Here is a 16777-nt window from a genome sequence, read left to right as displayed (position 1 = left end):
AGTGAACAAGTGGTTCTCTGGCACTTTTTACAGCTGTTTTGACTGTATGGGCAGTGCTTCTAAACAAGTATTTTAGCTTAAATTTCCTCTGGCTGAAGAAAATAATCTGATACAAGCTAATGAATTGCTTTTTAAACCTTTTAGGCAAAATACTATTATGGTATTAGAATAGAATAAACCAGGTTGGAAGAGACCTTCAAGATCATCACGTCCAACCTATCATCCAACACCACCTAATCAACTAAACTGTGCAACCAAGCACCCTGTCAAGTCTCCTCCTGAACACCTCCTGCGTCTGGGTTGAGGCAATCCCCGGCACAAATACAGGCTGGGCAGTGACTGGCTGGAAAGCAGCCCTGAGGAGAGAGACTTGGGGGTGCTGGTGGACAAGAAGCTCAACATGAGCTCTCAGTATGCACTTGCAGCCCGCAAAGCCAATCACATCCTGGGCTGCATCAGGAGAAGTGTGGCCAGCAGGTCAAGGGAGGTGATCCTCCCCCTCTACTCAGCCCTGGTGAGACCCCATCTGGAGTACTGCATTCAGTTCTGGAGCCCCTATTACAAGAGGGGTATGGACGTGCTGGAAGGTGTCCAGAGAAGGGCCACAAGGATGATCAGAGGGCTGGAGCACCTCTCCTATGAGGACAGACTGAAGGAGTTGGGGCTGTACAGTCTGGAGAAGAGAAGGCTCCGAGGTGACCTAATTGTGGCCTTCCAGTATCTGAAGGGGGCCTACAGGAGGGCTGGGGAAGGACTTCTCAGGATCTCAGGTAGTGATAGGACTAGGGGGAATGGAATGAAGCTGGAGGTGGGGAGATTCAGGCTAGATGTGAGGGGGAGGTTCTTCACCATGAGAGTGGTGAAACCCTGGAATGGGTTGTCCAGGGAGGTGGTCGAGGCCCCGTCCCTGGAGGTGTTTAAGCCCAGGCTGGATGAGGCTGTGGCCAGCCTGATCGAGTGTGGGGTGTCCCTGCCCATGGCAGGGGGGTTGGAACTAGATGATCCTTGTGGTCCCTTCCAACCCTGACTGATACTATGATACTATACCTCCAATGATGGTGACTCCACCACCTCTCCGGGCAGCCCATTCCAGTGGGCAGTCACTCTTGTGAGCATAGTTAGTATTTAGAGCTCAGAGAAGGCTATAGAGCAGCCCTTCTGAGGAATTGTCTAATTGTAGGAATATACTGAAATAAAATATTACTATGAAATTGACAAAAAAGCAGGCTTAGCCACAAGTAAAATTTGAAGGAGAAAGGGGGGCAGGTGGGTGACAGACACTCAAAAAAAGACCCCACTACCACAAAATCCAAAACATGAGCATCCTGTGGATACTTTCCAGGTTTATTCTGCTGCCGTAACATAGTCACACAGAAGAGTTGAAGTGTAACAGATCATGCTCTGCATTCAAATATTTTTGGTAACATTTAAACAAATCTACTCAAAACATTCCCCCTTTCTTTTGTTTGCAGGGAATAAATTAAACACAGAAGCAAAAAAAAATACATACATGCTTGAAATTAACTTTAACATAGGTATTAAATATATTTCTGGGGAACAATTAAAGAGTGAAGTCTCAGAACCAGCCTGATGTTCTTACACATTTCAAATGAATGTAAATTAAAATGGAACGTAATTCTTTTAATTACTCCTCAAACTTAAGTGCAGCACAACACAGTTTTAAAGTGCCCTGGCACCAAAACAATATACAAATAATAGACTAGGCCACTAGTAAATTTATCATTGGTTATCCTTTTTATTTTTAATGCTATAAGAAGTGTGCAGAAGCTAAAGCCAAATGTGACTGTATTTGCTCTCTATCCTCTAGAATATAGCATTTATCTCCCTGCAAAGTTGTAGGTGGATTTAAAACCCTAAGTACAAATTAACAGGATGGAAGCACATGCCTGAAATTGGACTTCAGAAATGAATGCTGAGCTCAACTTCCCAGACCGTTCTTACCCAAAATCACAGGTGTTTCTTTGTTGTTATTAAGCTGACTGAAGTTTTGACCAAGGTCAGCTGAAACAGCCATTGAATATAATGTTTTAGCCTTGTGGCAATAAGCTCTTTTCTCACCTTCAGAAGCTCCTCTCTTAGTAATCTTGTCAGATATGATAAACTGGCAAGGAAATGTGGAATTTAAACACACACAGCTCTCAATCTTTCCTAGTTATGATCTAAGTTAGCCTATAACACATGAAATTAGCAAAGTGCAAAAGATTACCAAAAGCAAAATCTGATGCCTGATCATCTTTTATCAGAGGTTTTTGTCTTGATTCTTGCAGCCTTTAAATTACAATGCTTGGAAATACCTTGAAACTGTACATACTAGCATTTATGTAGAGGAAACTTAGGAACAGTTACACTTTTCCTATTCATTTATATAATTTAGCTTTAAGAAGCAGAACAGAATATATATCTGAAAAAAATCTAGTTATATAAACATCTTCCCCTTGTGAATTAGTGATTAAATAAAGGTATTTAACAATATCATAGCTACTTGAGAACCGAAATATTAGGTGTTTAAAAAGAAGAACTGCATTTATTCAGTAGGATTATTCTTAAGGTTGCTTTTTGGTTTGGTTTGGTTTGGTTGGTTGGTTTGTTTTCCCCAAGGATACAGCTGTGTGGAAGCTAGCACAGTAACTAACAAAAAACTGTTGTGACATTCTTAAATGAAGAGATTTTTGCTTTTAAAAAGCCTATCCATGAGAATAGGGGGGAGGAGATTACATGTTTACTTTCCTTCCAGTAAATCATTAATTCTGCAGTAAAATTATAGGGAATGTGTGGGGGGAGAGATCTAAAAGTTAGGTTTCTTTTTTCCTTTCTTAATGCCATTTTAAGTGGAACAGTACTGCAACATATCCTGGTTGTGCCTGTCTTAGTTCTACTGAAAAATGGTTTTTTTCTTCTTTCCTGTTCCATGGAAAAGTTATTAGATAGATGCTTAGCCCTTACTGAACTATTCCCTCGAGTTGTTTTTTAATAATACTTTAATAACAAAAGAAAGAAAACAGGGAAACTTGAAGTCAAAGTGCAAGCTGCCTTGTTTCAGCCCTTCATACAAGTGTTTTACCTCATTCATCTTCACTTTTTTAAACATGAAAGCTGAATGAGCCGTGAAGAACCTCGAGTCCTTCACCCAGTGCTGTGCACTCCTACCAGCAAGATACTTCCTCTATGCAGCCCAAATGAATTTGGAAGTTTGTTTCCAAAACAATCTTAGAAATAGAGTATTTTTAAGGTGTTCTGTTTCTATATTATCAGAAACACTAAGCAAATCTCAACTTAGCCCATTACGGTAACAAAAATTTCTCTGAATAGGTAGCAGAGAAAATATTTCAAAGGTTTTTAAATTAATGTAAAAAAATTTCAAGTTTTTGTTAGCTACAATAATGTTTCTATGATTGCACTGTAAACTGTTCCAGCCCTCTGATTTAAACAAACCTGATACTCCAGTATCAGGTGGAGACTAAGAATATGAAAAAGACTATAGAAAAGGCTATTGATTGCATGTGGAAAGAATGATCCTTGAATTCCTTCCTACAGTAATCCTAGAGTTTCTCTAGGCTATTCAGGCTTTTGGGAGAAAGTTTGAACTCCTATGAACATAATCAACCTGAGAAGCACAGTTAGTGGAAAATTCCCATCGTCATCATTACTAACTGCCAGCATTTTTAATGCTGTATGTTCACTTAGTCTTGTTTTAATCTGACCTTCTGAAATGAAGGTTTACAATAGCATGACTTGAGCCATACAGAAGAGGACTCTCAAAAGTTCAGTCAGTCAAGCTACAGCCAGGGACTCCAAGGTCACTCTTGCTAGTATTACTTTAGTTGAAAAAAAAAATTCCCAACAATATGTATCATCAGGGCTCAAAAAAGAGGGGTGGGGGAGGAAGAGGAAAAGGAAAATGAAGATTTTATCTTCAGGTACCATATACTGTGTACGTACCACTTAGGAGAAAGGCAGCAATAGGAAACTAGAAGATAGTTTTACCCACAGAAAACAAGTAAAAACAGATCTATAAACACAAAAGTTTGGTACTTAAAAGGATGCTATTTTGCTTGCTTCTCGCACCCCACTCAGGTAAGCTCCTGTGACCGTTTGAGGAAAGTGCCTATTGGTGGCCTGTATTTAAAACAAAACAAAAACAAAAGGTTGTTTCTGAACCTATTAGACAGAATTTCAGTTCATAAAATCATGTGTGTTTCCCTTAAGCATATGTTTGGTATGTGTTTTTAAAAGCCACGGAAAACTTAGTATTTAGAAGGAAACATCTGAGACTTTTAGCAACTTTGGAATTTGCAAGCAAGACAAGTAACAAAATGAGGACTCTGTTTTGCCACCTGCACATTAGTGGGGCAGTTGAGTTTTCTTCCAGTGTAGAACCTCCCTATAGCATCAGCAGTGTGCATTTGCTGTTGTTACCCCCAAACAGAGTAACAGAAAGATAATTTGACTAAAAATTGAAGTGGATTATATAGCCTTGTCATGTTCTGCACTTCTTGGTTATGCCACTCACTTCTGGCCTGAAATACCTGAGAGGAGACCTTCTCAGTCTCTACAACCACCTGAAAGGAGGTTGTAATGAGGTGGATATTGGTCTCTTTTTCATAGTAGCAAATGATAGGATAAGAGAAAAGGGCCTCAACTTGGACCAGGGGAGGTTTAGGTTGGATATTACAAAATACTCCTTCACTAAAAAGGTTCTGAGAAAATGCTGGAACTCACTGCCAGGGAGGCTCATTTAAAAGAGTGGGGGTGTCCTTGGAAGAGTTTAAAAGATGCATAGATGTGGTGATAAGGGACATGCATGGTTTAGCACCAGTTTTGATAGAGTTAGTTAATGGTTGAAATCAATGACCTTAAAGGTCTTTCCCAGCCAAAACAATTCTATGTTCTGGCAGCCTTTTCATTCCAAATAATAATACAAATAAAGAGGTCTCTATGTCATAGAATCATAGAATCAAGAAGGTTGGAAAAGACCTCAAAGATCATCAAGTCCAACCTGTCACCCAAGACCTCATGACTACTAAACCAGGGCATGGCATGGTGCTGGTTGGCAAAAGACAATCTTTCATAAGAAGTAGCTCCTCGACATACTTCATCAGCAGTAACAAAGATACTTACCTCACCAGCAAAAAAAATTTTTCCTTGTATGTCTTCAGCTATAATGTCATAAGCTTCACCACTGCCCCCTGTTTTCACAAAACTATATGCCATCTGGAGCCAAGGGTCTTGGCTCCATCGAGTCACAAAAAACTTCACTGGGTCAGGAACCTCCTGCAAAATCAAAGTAGAAGTTATGCACTGCAAAGAAAAGCTCATAGTTGCATAGCGTTGTCTCATAAAGAGTTTCTTGCAATCTTTAGAGTATGTAGCATTACTATGATACAAATTACATCACATTCCAGAATTCAGTTCTGATTTTCTTCATTATACTGTGGCAGTGCACCCAAAACTCTTCCCCACCCCTGCAAAGATGAGATGGGGGGAAACAGAGAGGCTGAGATAAAGGGAACCAGAGAAGAGATCCTTCCCAGGCCTGTGGATTTCACGTGGGCCCTTCCCCCAAGCCACATGTCCTGCCAGGCACAGACCCCATGCAGGGTCCAGTCTGGGCATGTTTTGGGCATGTTTAAGCCCATGGTTCTAGCCTTTGGCTGGTGACAATTCTGACAAAAATTAGCTGGCTGTATAAAACAGGTGAGCTGCAGAGAGCACAAGGCTTGACTGCAATGTCAGATAAAGCTGAAGGCCAACCATCCAAGCCAAGCCCCAGCCTAATATATCAGATAGGAGAAGACTTTCTGGAGTACCTGGCACAACCTTGCCAAAAAGAGCCAGGATAACAATTACATGAAAGCCCAGTCAGCTCTCTTACTCTTGAGGAGCTTATGAGGGGTAAAGAGAAGCACCCCTGATTGCCTCTTACACAGCATCTACTATCTACAAGGAGCCTACTCCATTCAGGTAGCCTTTGAGAGACTAAATCTCAAGCAATCAAGACAATGGCTAGCCAAGTATGACAAGTGTCATGGACATCTCAGAAGTTCTGGTGCACTGCTGAAAGCTATCTTACCTTTGAAAACCCTGCTGCATTGTTGTCAGGTGACTGAAATTTACAACTGCTCTAAACCACAAAGACAGACATGAAAATCACTTTTCTGGACTAGGGTGGAAACAAAAGACCTGTTGTTTGCTTCTACATTTTCATGAGATCAAGCTAACAGGTATGTGGACTTACATTGCACATGATTCTGGTACCTGCAAAGTCATTCCCAAAAGCATGTTTTCTGGGAAAAGTCAATCTTTCAGATGCCAAGGTTTTCCCAAGATCATTAATCCTAAGATCTGAACCATCAGTGAAACTGGAGAGGGATCACCCATGAACAATGAGCCTTCCTTGGGGTCTACCTGCTCCAAGTAACTAAGGCATCAACTATAGAGTGGAATGCAAACAACGTTGTTAAGTCATAATCTTCGGCTTGCCCCAGCATTCTCTGACTTCTCCTATGAGTTTTTAGTGGAAGGAATAGGCAGGTAACACCAAAACACTTCTTAAGTACTGGTTTAAATTAATTTTCCTTTCTAAAAGCACTTTAAAGGATGATAGTTTATTTCTGTATTCAGTTCATTACCATTTTCTTTCAGACAGACCTAGAGATACGTCAATTACAGTTTTCATGAGACCAAACATTGTGTATCTCAAAGGAAGCACATTCCCTCAAACTCACAAGAAAGAGAGTGTCTAAAGGTTTTCCTGTAAATCATGAAGTAATGCAATCAAAAAAGCTTTTACCTCTGTTGACAGATTAATTCATCTCTGTAAAAAGCGGCTTCTCTTACCTGCTCCTTAAACAGCTCTCGAAGTACAGTCATACACTGTTGCAGTACTTGTTTATCATCTAAATTCTTAATAGTTGTCACAGCATCTCCAGTGACCACTGACATTAAAACGCTTTGTTTGTTCTAAAACCAAGACATGAACAGATGAGATCATTTAGAAATTACTAGGTGGTTAAGTATTTCCTGAAGAGTCCTTTTTAAATGCTACTGACAATGAGAATTTCAGCTGCAAAACAACTTTTGTTCTAGAGGAAAGCAGGTTTGATCCCTTAGAATAAAGGATGTGTATTCTACAGTATGCTTAAATTACTAATGTCCTCTGATGCCTTGCTCACAGATCTGTTAGCTCTTCTTACAACTTCCTGACTTAACTGAACACTTACTATCTACTTATTTAAAGGCTGCACCAAATGATTTGATGATTCTTTGTGACAGACCTCTTAAGCTCCCATTCCATGCCAAAATTCCTCCTGAACTGTACTCCAATTTCAAAAGCTGGTAGCAAAGAGAATCTGTTTAAATACTTATGTTTTGGATTAGGCCAATACTAGTTCTTACCAGCAGATTTTGGCACACAAGATTAAAGCTCAGTTCTCCTGATGTTTCCTTCCACTTCAAGAAATCTGCTCCCATGCAGAAGTTAAAACAATGAAGTGGTGGCTACAGAATAGCATACAAGTTCTCAATTCCTTTAAAGAACTCTCCCTGTATTGTTTATATCAGGCAATTTTTCTGGTAGCTAGTAGATAATAGCTATCAAGCAAATTAAAAATTAGATTGAGTGTCTCTGCAAAGCACCACCACACAGTGACCCTCATGTAGAAGTCTTGAAATGTTTTTTAAAGGAAAGTTGTATACAGATAGTGTAGTGACAAGGCAGAGTCTTCCCAGGATGGTTTCCTTTTGGAGTGAGCCATAAAGCTACAGAATGTCCTAATTATTGCTGAGTTATAAACAGCAGTTGTTGTAAAAGCATGAAAAGGTAAGGTAAAAATAAGTGAAGTGTCTGCTTGGAACTGGCAGCGAGAGAAACATGATGTCAGTGCACTGGCTTGAACTTGTTTTAAAATTCAGGAGTTTGGGACTGACCCTACAGACCTTAGTTTCATATAAAACCTAGTCTTTACCTTCTCTTCTGCCATTCCATGCAGTTATTCAGGCTAGTGCAAGCCATGAAGAGTTAATAAACCAGCATGATCTTTTTAACGGGATTTTTGGCTGATTTAAACAGAAGTCCTAAACTGGACGTGACTGGTAGAGTTTCTCCCATATTAGTACATCTGTAGTCAGGTATTACAGGCTTCTTTTCAAGATAGTTTGAGAGGGGAAACAAGCATTGACTTTGATATTATTTTGTATCCAAATGTAAGAAAATGTTCCCATTTAACACAGTTGACTATTAGTCAGATTTTTCTTGGTAACTAACACTGCTTCCACTTCTAATAGTTGTGGAAGTGGAGAGGAAAAAAAGAAGCTTTTGTTATTCACTGATTACTGCACCTAGATTCCAAACTGAATTTCTGAAGGGCCAACAGAGAATACAGCTAGCATACACTACCTCTGGATCCATGTCATAGAAAACACTGAAGAGGCCACGTTGGCTGGAGTTGAGTGGAACATGACCAAAAAAATCAGCTCCCTGAATTTTACTGTCCCAAAATCTGTAAGGAAACTGCAAGGCAATCTGGAGAGAGAGAGGGAGAGATATGCAATTAAAGCACTTCATTACCACAAAACTCTTAATTGGATACATGCTGGGGAACCACCATCCCCTCCTTGTTGGTGAGAACAAGGTCCAGCATGTTACCTCTCCTCGTTGGTTGCTCTATCACTTTGAGAAGGAATTGATCATAAACACATTCTAGGAACCTCCTGGATTGTTTATGCCTTGCTGTGGTGTCCCTCCAGCCACCCTCCATCAGGGTAGTTCAGGTACCCCATGAGTACCAGGTCTTGAGAACATGAAGCTGCTCCCATCTGTAGTGTCACCTGTCCCAGTCCTCCTTTTATCCCTGACCCATAAGCTCTCAGTTGACTGCAAGTGGTGCTCCATGCACTCCAGCTGGTCATTGACACAGAGGGCAATACCTTCTCCTCATCTCCCATCTGTCCTTCTTAAAGAGCTTATATCCTTCCACTGCAATGCACCAGCCATGAGAGCCATCCCACCACATCTTCCTGACGTGGCTCTTGCGTCCTGCAGGCATTCACACATCTCTTAACTCCTCCTGTTTATTCCCCATGCTTTGTGGGTTTGCACAGAGGTGTTTAAGATGGGCCCTCAATGAAGCTGACATAAGTCCATGTCATACTCAATCACATTTTGCTCTTCTGGGCTGCTGTATACAAGTAATACATAATAAATCCTGAGAAATACATAGCAAGGAACCAAGGAGCCAATGTTTCTAAGAAGAGAAAATGAAATATAATCTGAATTCACTTACCTTCTCAATGACTCCTGCTCCCAAACTGTTAATGGCTTTGATTTTTTTTTCTGGCAGTGGAGGATTGAACTGAATGGTGTTTCTCTGAAGAAGAGCCAGTGGTACTGTCACTAAAACCTGAAAGAAATGATTACAGTCACAACAGCAGCAAAAGCTGAATACTGCACTTAACCCTCACAGCATCCTCTCACTATGCAGCATCATATTCACCAGACATCTCTAGAATAGTGTCTGGGTTTACTTCCAAGTAAGGGGAAACATGCCTTACAGTCAGGCGAGAACAGATCCTGCCATTCACTGGTTTTAAGTTGTAGTCTGTTTATTGCTTGTATCAGAATGGTTAACCATGCTACTAATTGTAGTACCTCCTGTAAAAAGATTGTGGACCCTCCACCTCTAGAGGCATTCAGAACCCACCTGGATGTTTCACTCTAGGTGATCCTGCTCTACCAGGGGGGTTCAAAATAGATGATATTCCAACCCATAACATTCTGTGATTCTATGGAGTCCTGCATACTAAAGGGAACAATTCTGGGCAGATTCACATGCTAACTGGGGTAAAGTTAAGCAGGAAATGAAACCAGAAAGCATAACTGTTAGTTCAAAGGCCAGATAAAAGCCTATTTGCTCCACAATGTTTGTACTATATTTATGGTGCTTAGTTCTTCAAATCAACTAGTACTCAAAACTCAAGCATGGTCAACAAAAAGTAGGCTCTAGGACATCCAAACACAGGTCACAAGACAATCTTTCATCTTTGATTGGGGAGAAACTGGACTAAACAGTCTTCTAAGGAAGGGAAAAAAATGAAAACTACAAAAAGGAAATGTACTGTGGTCATTGTTTGTGTGTTCCCTGAAATCCTTAACCTTGGAGAGTAGTTGTACCTTTTGTGTTGTCCACGCTGTTCCATCTGTAGTCGTGACCTGTACTTCTTCACCAGAGTAGTCAATACTCTGTACCTATTGAAAGACAAACTGAAGATTATACTACACATAAACTATATATATATACACTACACATATACTATATATATACTATACTGCAATGCAAATTCAGACAAGAATATCTAATATGCAGAGCACCAGTCTGAAAACTAGAAATTGAACAACACATATTTCCAGGGAAATACTGAAAGAAAAACAACATGGAAGCTAGTAAAGAAAAATCATCAAGATTCTAAACTATAGGCTCATAATAATATTTAAGTACTGATAGGCCTAAAAAAAGATTTCCAGAAATGCTGAAGTTGTCTTCTCTAAGTTCTTAAGACAAGTGGAAATAATCACAGGCACAAATCTGCCTGGTCCAAAAGAATACAAAGATATGATTGGGTGCTTCCAAGCAATCTAAGATGCCTGCATCAACATTTTCCAGACTCACTGGGAAATTCAGCCGGATGTCCAGCCCTTCTGCCAGTTTATCAATCAAAGTAGAATATCCCACAGTTAGAAGAGTGTGATCTCCAGCAAACTGAGCAAAAAATTCGTTGTGGTCCCATGAGCGTGCAGATACCTGTGAACAGAACATAATCGGCTGTCTCTGCGGGTGAGGTGACACGAGTATTAGCTGAAGTTCCACAGTTTAGAAGCAGCCACCCTAATTCTCATCACAGCTGCAAAAAGAAAGGGTATCACCAGAATATATGGCAGGGCTGACAAAAGTAAATGGCTTATTTACCCCAGGCCACTAGGTAATATAAAATCATAGAATGGTTTGGATTGGAAGGGATCTTAAAGATCAAACCCCCTGCCATGGGCAGGCACATCTCCCATTAGACCTGGTTGCTCAAGGCACTGTCCAGCCTGGTCTTGTACACCTCCAGGGAGGAGGCATCCATGACCTCCCTGGGAAACCTGTACCTGTCTCTCACCACCCTTACTGTAAAAAATGCCTTCCTAATATCCAATCTAAATCTGTCCTCCTCAAGCTTAATCCATTCCCTCCTGTCATACCACAGCAAGCCCTTGAAAAAAGTCCCTTCCCAGCTTTCTTCTAGGGCCCCTTTCATGTACTAGAAGGCTGCTATAATGTCTCCCCAGAGCCTTCTTTTCATCAGGCTGAGCAGCCCCAACACAAGAATGGCTGGATTAAGAAATGTCCTAACATAGGTTGGTCAGTAGCAGGCGATGTATAGTTCTGCTTGGTAAAGAAAAGAAGGAAAGCAGCACAAAATTCAGGTGGACTGCAGTGTATTTATTTAGTTTTCTGACTCTAGCAAAGAGATCAGATTTTACAGACTTCAAATAAAAATGGAAGTATTTTATTTCCCTGCATGAAGGGGAAAAGAAGACACAAAAAAAATCTGAGAGGAATTTTTCTGTTGCTTTGAAGGTTCTTTCATGGTATCTTTCACTGACCTCCACCCACCCCTGCAAACTCGTACTTAGTACAATAGTGGTTTTGCACTAAAGAATCCTTCTTAGCAGTGAAAAACCTGAATCCAGTCTCACACTGCTTTTCAGATGCCAACTTCTATCACTGAAGTTGCATTTGCTTCATGTTTTGATTTTTAAATGGAAGGTAAGATAGATTTTAACATCTTTCTGATTTTTCCTGGGTGCCCATGAAGTGTGAAACTTGACATATCAAAACACTTTCCATTGACCACCCTGGTATAGCATCATCATGCAGATTTTTTCATGTTCTTGTGTGCTTCTCAATTCAGGTGGGATTTGTGCATCTGCACACATCAACCCATCTGTCCCACTACTGTAGTACAATTAACCCTAAATATCTTTAACCCAAGCAACAGGACTGAGTAAACAGTGCACTGCAAACAATATCACAATTGATATTTTCCGAACCTGCTTGGTTAGAAACTGAAGTTACAAAGAAATCCAAGTATCACACAGTCAACAGAATACCTAGGAGTGGTGAACTGGGGCCCTTTGACAGGCTGTTGGAACACTTCAGAAGTTAAATGTAATTATTCTCAAGATACTTAGCAAGACACAGAAGTATCTCCAGTTTTAAACACAGAATTGAGAAGAGGAAGTCACACACAACTTCAGAGGAAGTGTAACTTTCCTGTGAATCCTACCACCCAGCACATCAGCAAAATGCCCTACTCTACCATCTACTCTCAATGTTGTCCGTCTTAAAGAGGATCTCACTGGAACCATGTCATGAACTCCCATCAGGTTCCCTTAGGCAGCACCTGCAGACTCTGTCTCTGCCTTTCAAGAGTGGTTTAGGGAGGTAGGAGCAGTTTAGGGACAGCTGATTCTTCCTCTGGGGCCACGGGTTGGATCAGATGGCTTCTCAGTGTTACTTCTAAACCTATGTTCTGTGAAGCTCAACCACTCCAGAACACAGCTGTCAAAACTCACCTGAGAGAGATTGGTGCCACAGGCATACTCCAAATTACTCAGATGGAACTGTAGGACTTTTTCTTCCAGTTCACTGAACTGGATACCAGACTCCTGAATAAAGGCTTTATAGATCTCTTGTATTTTTTCTGTGAAAGAATATGTTTAAAATGAGAATATATCACAATTCGTCCGAAGCCCTTCTGCATTTCAGCATGCTGTTCTCTGGGTCACAAGATGTTTAAGCATATTGTTCATTTGCACTACGGTATTTTTCTTCTCATAGGAAAAAAAAAACACCACAAAACCAACCAAACAAAAAACCTGCAAGATCTTTCCAGTGATAAAATACAACTCACAGGATTCCCTAATAAAGTCTTCTGCAAAAATTAATCCTACACATCTTTATATTAAAAACAAAACTACAAAAAAACCCTCCCACAAACATTAAAACACACTGTACAACAGCACAGCTTGGCTAAGACATCAGAGAAATTAATTGTTTGGCTAGCATAGAACTGTTTGGGTTGGAAGGGACTTTAAAGATCCAACCCCACCCTGCAATGGGCAGAGTCACCTTCCACTAGTTCAAAGACCCATCCAACCTGGCTTTGAACACTTCCAGGGAAGGGGCATCCACAACTTACCTGTGCAACCTGTTCCAGTGTCTCACCACCCTCACTGTGAAGAATTTCTTCCTAATATCCAATCTAAGTTTATCCTCTTTCAGTTTAAAACCATTGTCCCTTGTCCTATCATTGCACTCCCGGACATCCCTCCTCATCTTCCCTGCAGGCCCCCTTTAAGTACTGTAAGTCTGTAAGGTCTCCCCACAGCCTTCTTTTCTCCCAGATGAACAACCTCAACTCTCTCATGGGGAAGGTGCTCCAGCCCCCTGATAATCTTGGTGACCTTCCTCTGGACCTGCTCTAGCAGATCTACATCTGTCTTATGCTGGGGGCCCCAGAGCTGGACAGAGTCTACAGATGGAGTCTCACAAGAGCAGAGTACAGTGGGGAAAATCATTTCCCTGGACCTGCTGGTCACACAGGGCAACTGGAATTCTGGGCTGCAAGCTCACGTTGCTGGCTCATGTTCGGGTTTTTTCCACTCACCAGCACCCCCAAGTCCTTCACCACAGGGCTGCTCTCAACATACAGCTGAAAATACCTCAAGGGAAAAACACTTCAAGATAATGGAGAATCTTTGCAAATAAGTCCTGCTTAATCTTTACAGAACAAAAAGAGCTGAGGATTTTTATCCAGAATTCAATGCAGAACTTAGGAGTTGCTAATTTTGTGTTCAGAATCCACCCTGAAAGGCTCTGGGAAGCAGCCATTCTAAGCAGATTTTTTGTTGTTGTTCTTGAATGTGCTTGCATGCTGTAAATGTGGTGGGAGGTGTTACCAATGGAGATGGGACTATTCTTGCCACCACAAGGCTTTGATCAGGCTCTTTTTAAGGCAGATTAGTCAAAAAGTGTGAGAGTTATGACTAGCTATGGCTGCCTTTATCAAGATGCAAGTCATTTGAATTGCTAGTGAGTGACACTAGTTACACTGAAAAGCTACCTCATGAACACGAGATACCACATAAGAAGGCACACAGTATTGTAAAAGCTTTCAAACAGGGCTTTCTTAAAAGTTACAAGAGACATTTTGGCCTCTGTGCATACACCAGTCAATCTCCCTTTTTTTGTCCTTGGAACCAGGCTATCACTGTTAGATTTAAGGTCAGGCCTACAGTCATACACTTCTAAAAATGTCCCATGTAAAAGCCAGTTTAATAGAATATGAACAGAGCCAACATCTTCACTTGGCTATGTATCTCCCACTTACCACCAAGAGGAACATCCTGATGCTGGGTTTTATCTTTTCTCCACTCAGAGACGACATCTAGGATGGCATTGAAATGAAAGTCCATACGTTTATCAATAGTGGGATCTGTTATCCTTCCACCTTCCTGGATCAAGTCACATTTCTCCCCTAGTTTGTGCATTTTAATGCCAAGCTTAAGAAAAAAACATTTTATTGCTTTTTAAGTATGGTAAAACTACAGTGCCTAGCCTGCTTAATGTTATTTCAAGTAAGGTGAAGCCCTTAATCTCGGATTTAAGTGATGCCACTTTAAAAACATCCATGACTTTAAACAATTAGCTTAACTAAGACTCTCATTCTCCTAAAACTGGAATACCATTAATTGTTCATTAATTGTCTAATATTTTTCTCCCACTATTCTGTCCTTTATCAGGAATTCCCAGAAACCTCTTCTCCAACTTTCCTATCAAGCCAGAGGCTAGTACAAAGATGTTTGGTCTGGTAATCGAACATGATAGAAATAGAAATAGAAATAGAATAGAGAATACACCAGACCAGACCAGACCAGGTTGGAAGAGACCTTCAAGATCATCGCGTCCAACCCATCAACCAATCCAACCCACCTAAACAACTAAACCATGGCACCAAGCACCCCACCAAGTCTCCTCCTGAACCAGTCTCCTTCATTTCTACCTCACTTTTTTCTCTAAATCAGAATTAACATCACTTCTTTTCTACAATTTCCTGGTGCCTGATACCCAAACAGTTCCCTACATTCAGGAGTTGACAGGATGTTGCTTGCCTGTTACTGCTGATTCTATGACCAAACAAGCAAATAAATAATTGGTAATTAAACCTAGGATCTTGCTCTGCTTGTGCAACTTGTATTGAACACACAACAAAGCTAAATCAGATTTAAGTTCTGTAGAGTCATTCTAGAGAAAACAGCACAAATGCAGTGCTGACTTCTTCCTAGGGCCTTGTTACTCAGGGTACACTCCAGCGCCTTTTCACATATCCTCACATCTCACTAGGCCACCACTGCAGATTTCTTCCCATGAGACAGCTGCACTTTGAATGAGAGATGACATCAAATGACCACAAAGGGATGGGCACCCAAGGTGTATTCAGAAATCATTGCTCCTCACCTCATAACTAAAATATTACTAAAAAAAAAAACAAATAAAAATTAAAAGTCTTCATGGCACTATAGAGCACTAAACAGTTAATGCAGCATGGGCTGGATTTGCATGCCTCTGAACAAAATCCAGACTGACGTTCCACTTGGAGAAATTCAGCTTCCTGCCTAAAAAAACCCAAACCAAACCAACAAATGAATTAATAAACCAAACTGCAGTGTGTTTGCATCAGTTGTTGTTAGACACATTCATCTTAACCTGTGCAGAACTGAACTAGAAATACAGAGGCTGAGCAAAGACAAATCCATCACAGAAGTATGTGTTACGACGACATAGCCATCTCCTCCCACAGTAAAGCTTTTCTGGGCTCTTAGGAAGTCTGCTAGGGACTTTTTACATTACTATCTCCAGAAAAGGAGGGAGGGAAAAAGAAGTTTCTTCTTGTTCTGAAGCCAAGGTCACTTTGCTTTTATTCACATAAGGTGTCCCAAACCATTCTACAGCTCTTCTCTGTCCCCAACAATTATCAGATATAAAAGCAACGCGGAATTTACTTGCAATGCAGAACAGTGTTATGTCATGAAAAAGATCTCCCACCCTTATCCAGCCACCCAAACCTGGCTTTAACAACAGTTTTTCACTAGTGATAATACATGACCACTGCAGGGAACCCACTTGCTCACACATTAGTGCCACTGGGTTGTTGACACATCCGTTGACAATTTGTGCGCCTCTTCCAACCGTGACTCCACTGAATGTCTTATCATCCCACACTCGGCCACCGATTCTGTCTTTAGCTTCTAAGACAATGACCTATGATGCAATGCAGCTTGGTAAATTGGTTTCTGGGACATTCCAAGGAAACCCCATTCTCATGTATTTCCACCATTCATACATCCCTCCTGCAGGATCCACGACTTGTCACAGGCAGAAAAATACTAGACTAGATGGGTGTCTGAGTATGCTAACCCTTAATTACTTATTTTATCTTTTGCTTTTAGAGAAACTCCATCTCTCCAGAATAGTAGAAAGCAACAGTGTTATGTCTATGTTGGGGTTTTTTTTAACATATATATTTTTATATGCCATGCCAGTTGGTGTTTATGTGTTTTACTGCAGGATAGCTTTTCCATGAGACTTGAGGCATGGGAAGGCTGCACTGACATTTGCTATTTGGCAACCAAAGAATGAGGTAATGGGCCATATAA

At 40.8% G+C, this 16777-nt stretch overlaps 1 protein-coding gene across 1 annotated transcript in view; it reads right to left on the bottom strand.

The window, feature by feature from the left end:
- Window positions 1-1323: 1323 nt before the first annotated feature.
- The window catches only part of KDM1B (lysine demethylase 1B), a 29697-nt gene continuing 14243 nt past the window's right edge, over window positions 1324-16777 (bottom strand). Inside the window, exons 13-22 of the mRNA XM_068160839.1 lie at window positions 16245-16382; window positions 14452-14623; window positions 12635-12762; window positions 10686-10817; window positions 10190-10264; window positions 9303-9419; window positions 8417-8542; window positions 6859-6981; window positions 5140-5292; window positions 1324-4137 (exon numbers count right to left, since the gene is read on the bottom strand). Coding sequence (XP_068016940.1) covers window positions 4054-4137; window positions 5140-5292; window positions 6859-6981; window positions 8417-8542; window positions 9303-9419; window positions 10190-10264; window positions 10686-10817; window positions 12635-12762; window positions 14452-14623; window positions 16245-16382 — 1248 coding nt within the window. The 3' untranslated portion in view covers window positions 1324-4053. The remainder of the gene's footprint in view (window positions 4138-5139; window positions 5293-6858; window positions 6982-8416; window positions 8543-9302; window positions 9420-10189; window positions 10265-10685; window positions 10818-12634; window positions 12763-14451; window positions 14624-16244; window positions 16383-16777) is intronic.

This window comes from Melanerpes formicivorus, unplaced genomic scaffold (genome assembly GCF_026170545.1).
Source record: "Melanerpes formicivorus ecotype bairdi unplaced genomic scaffold, bMelFor1.0.p_v2 SCAF_53, whole genome shotgun sequence".
Classification (NCBI taxonomy): Eukaryota; Metazoa; Chordata; class Aves; order Piciformes; family Picidae; genus Melanerpes; species Melanerpes formicivorus.
The sequence above is the reverse complement of the archived record's forward strand: the minus strand, read 5'-3'. Positions and strand labels throughout refer to the sequence as shown.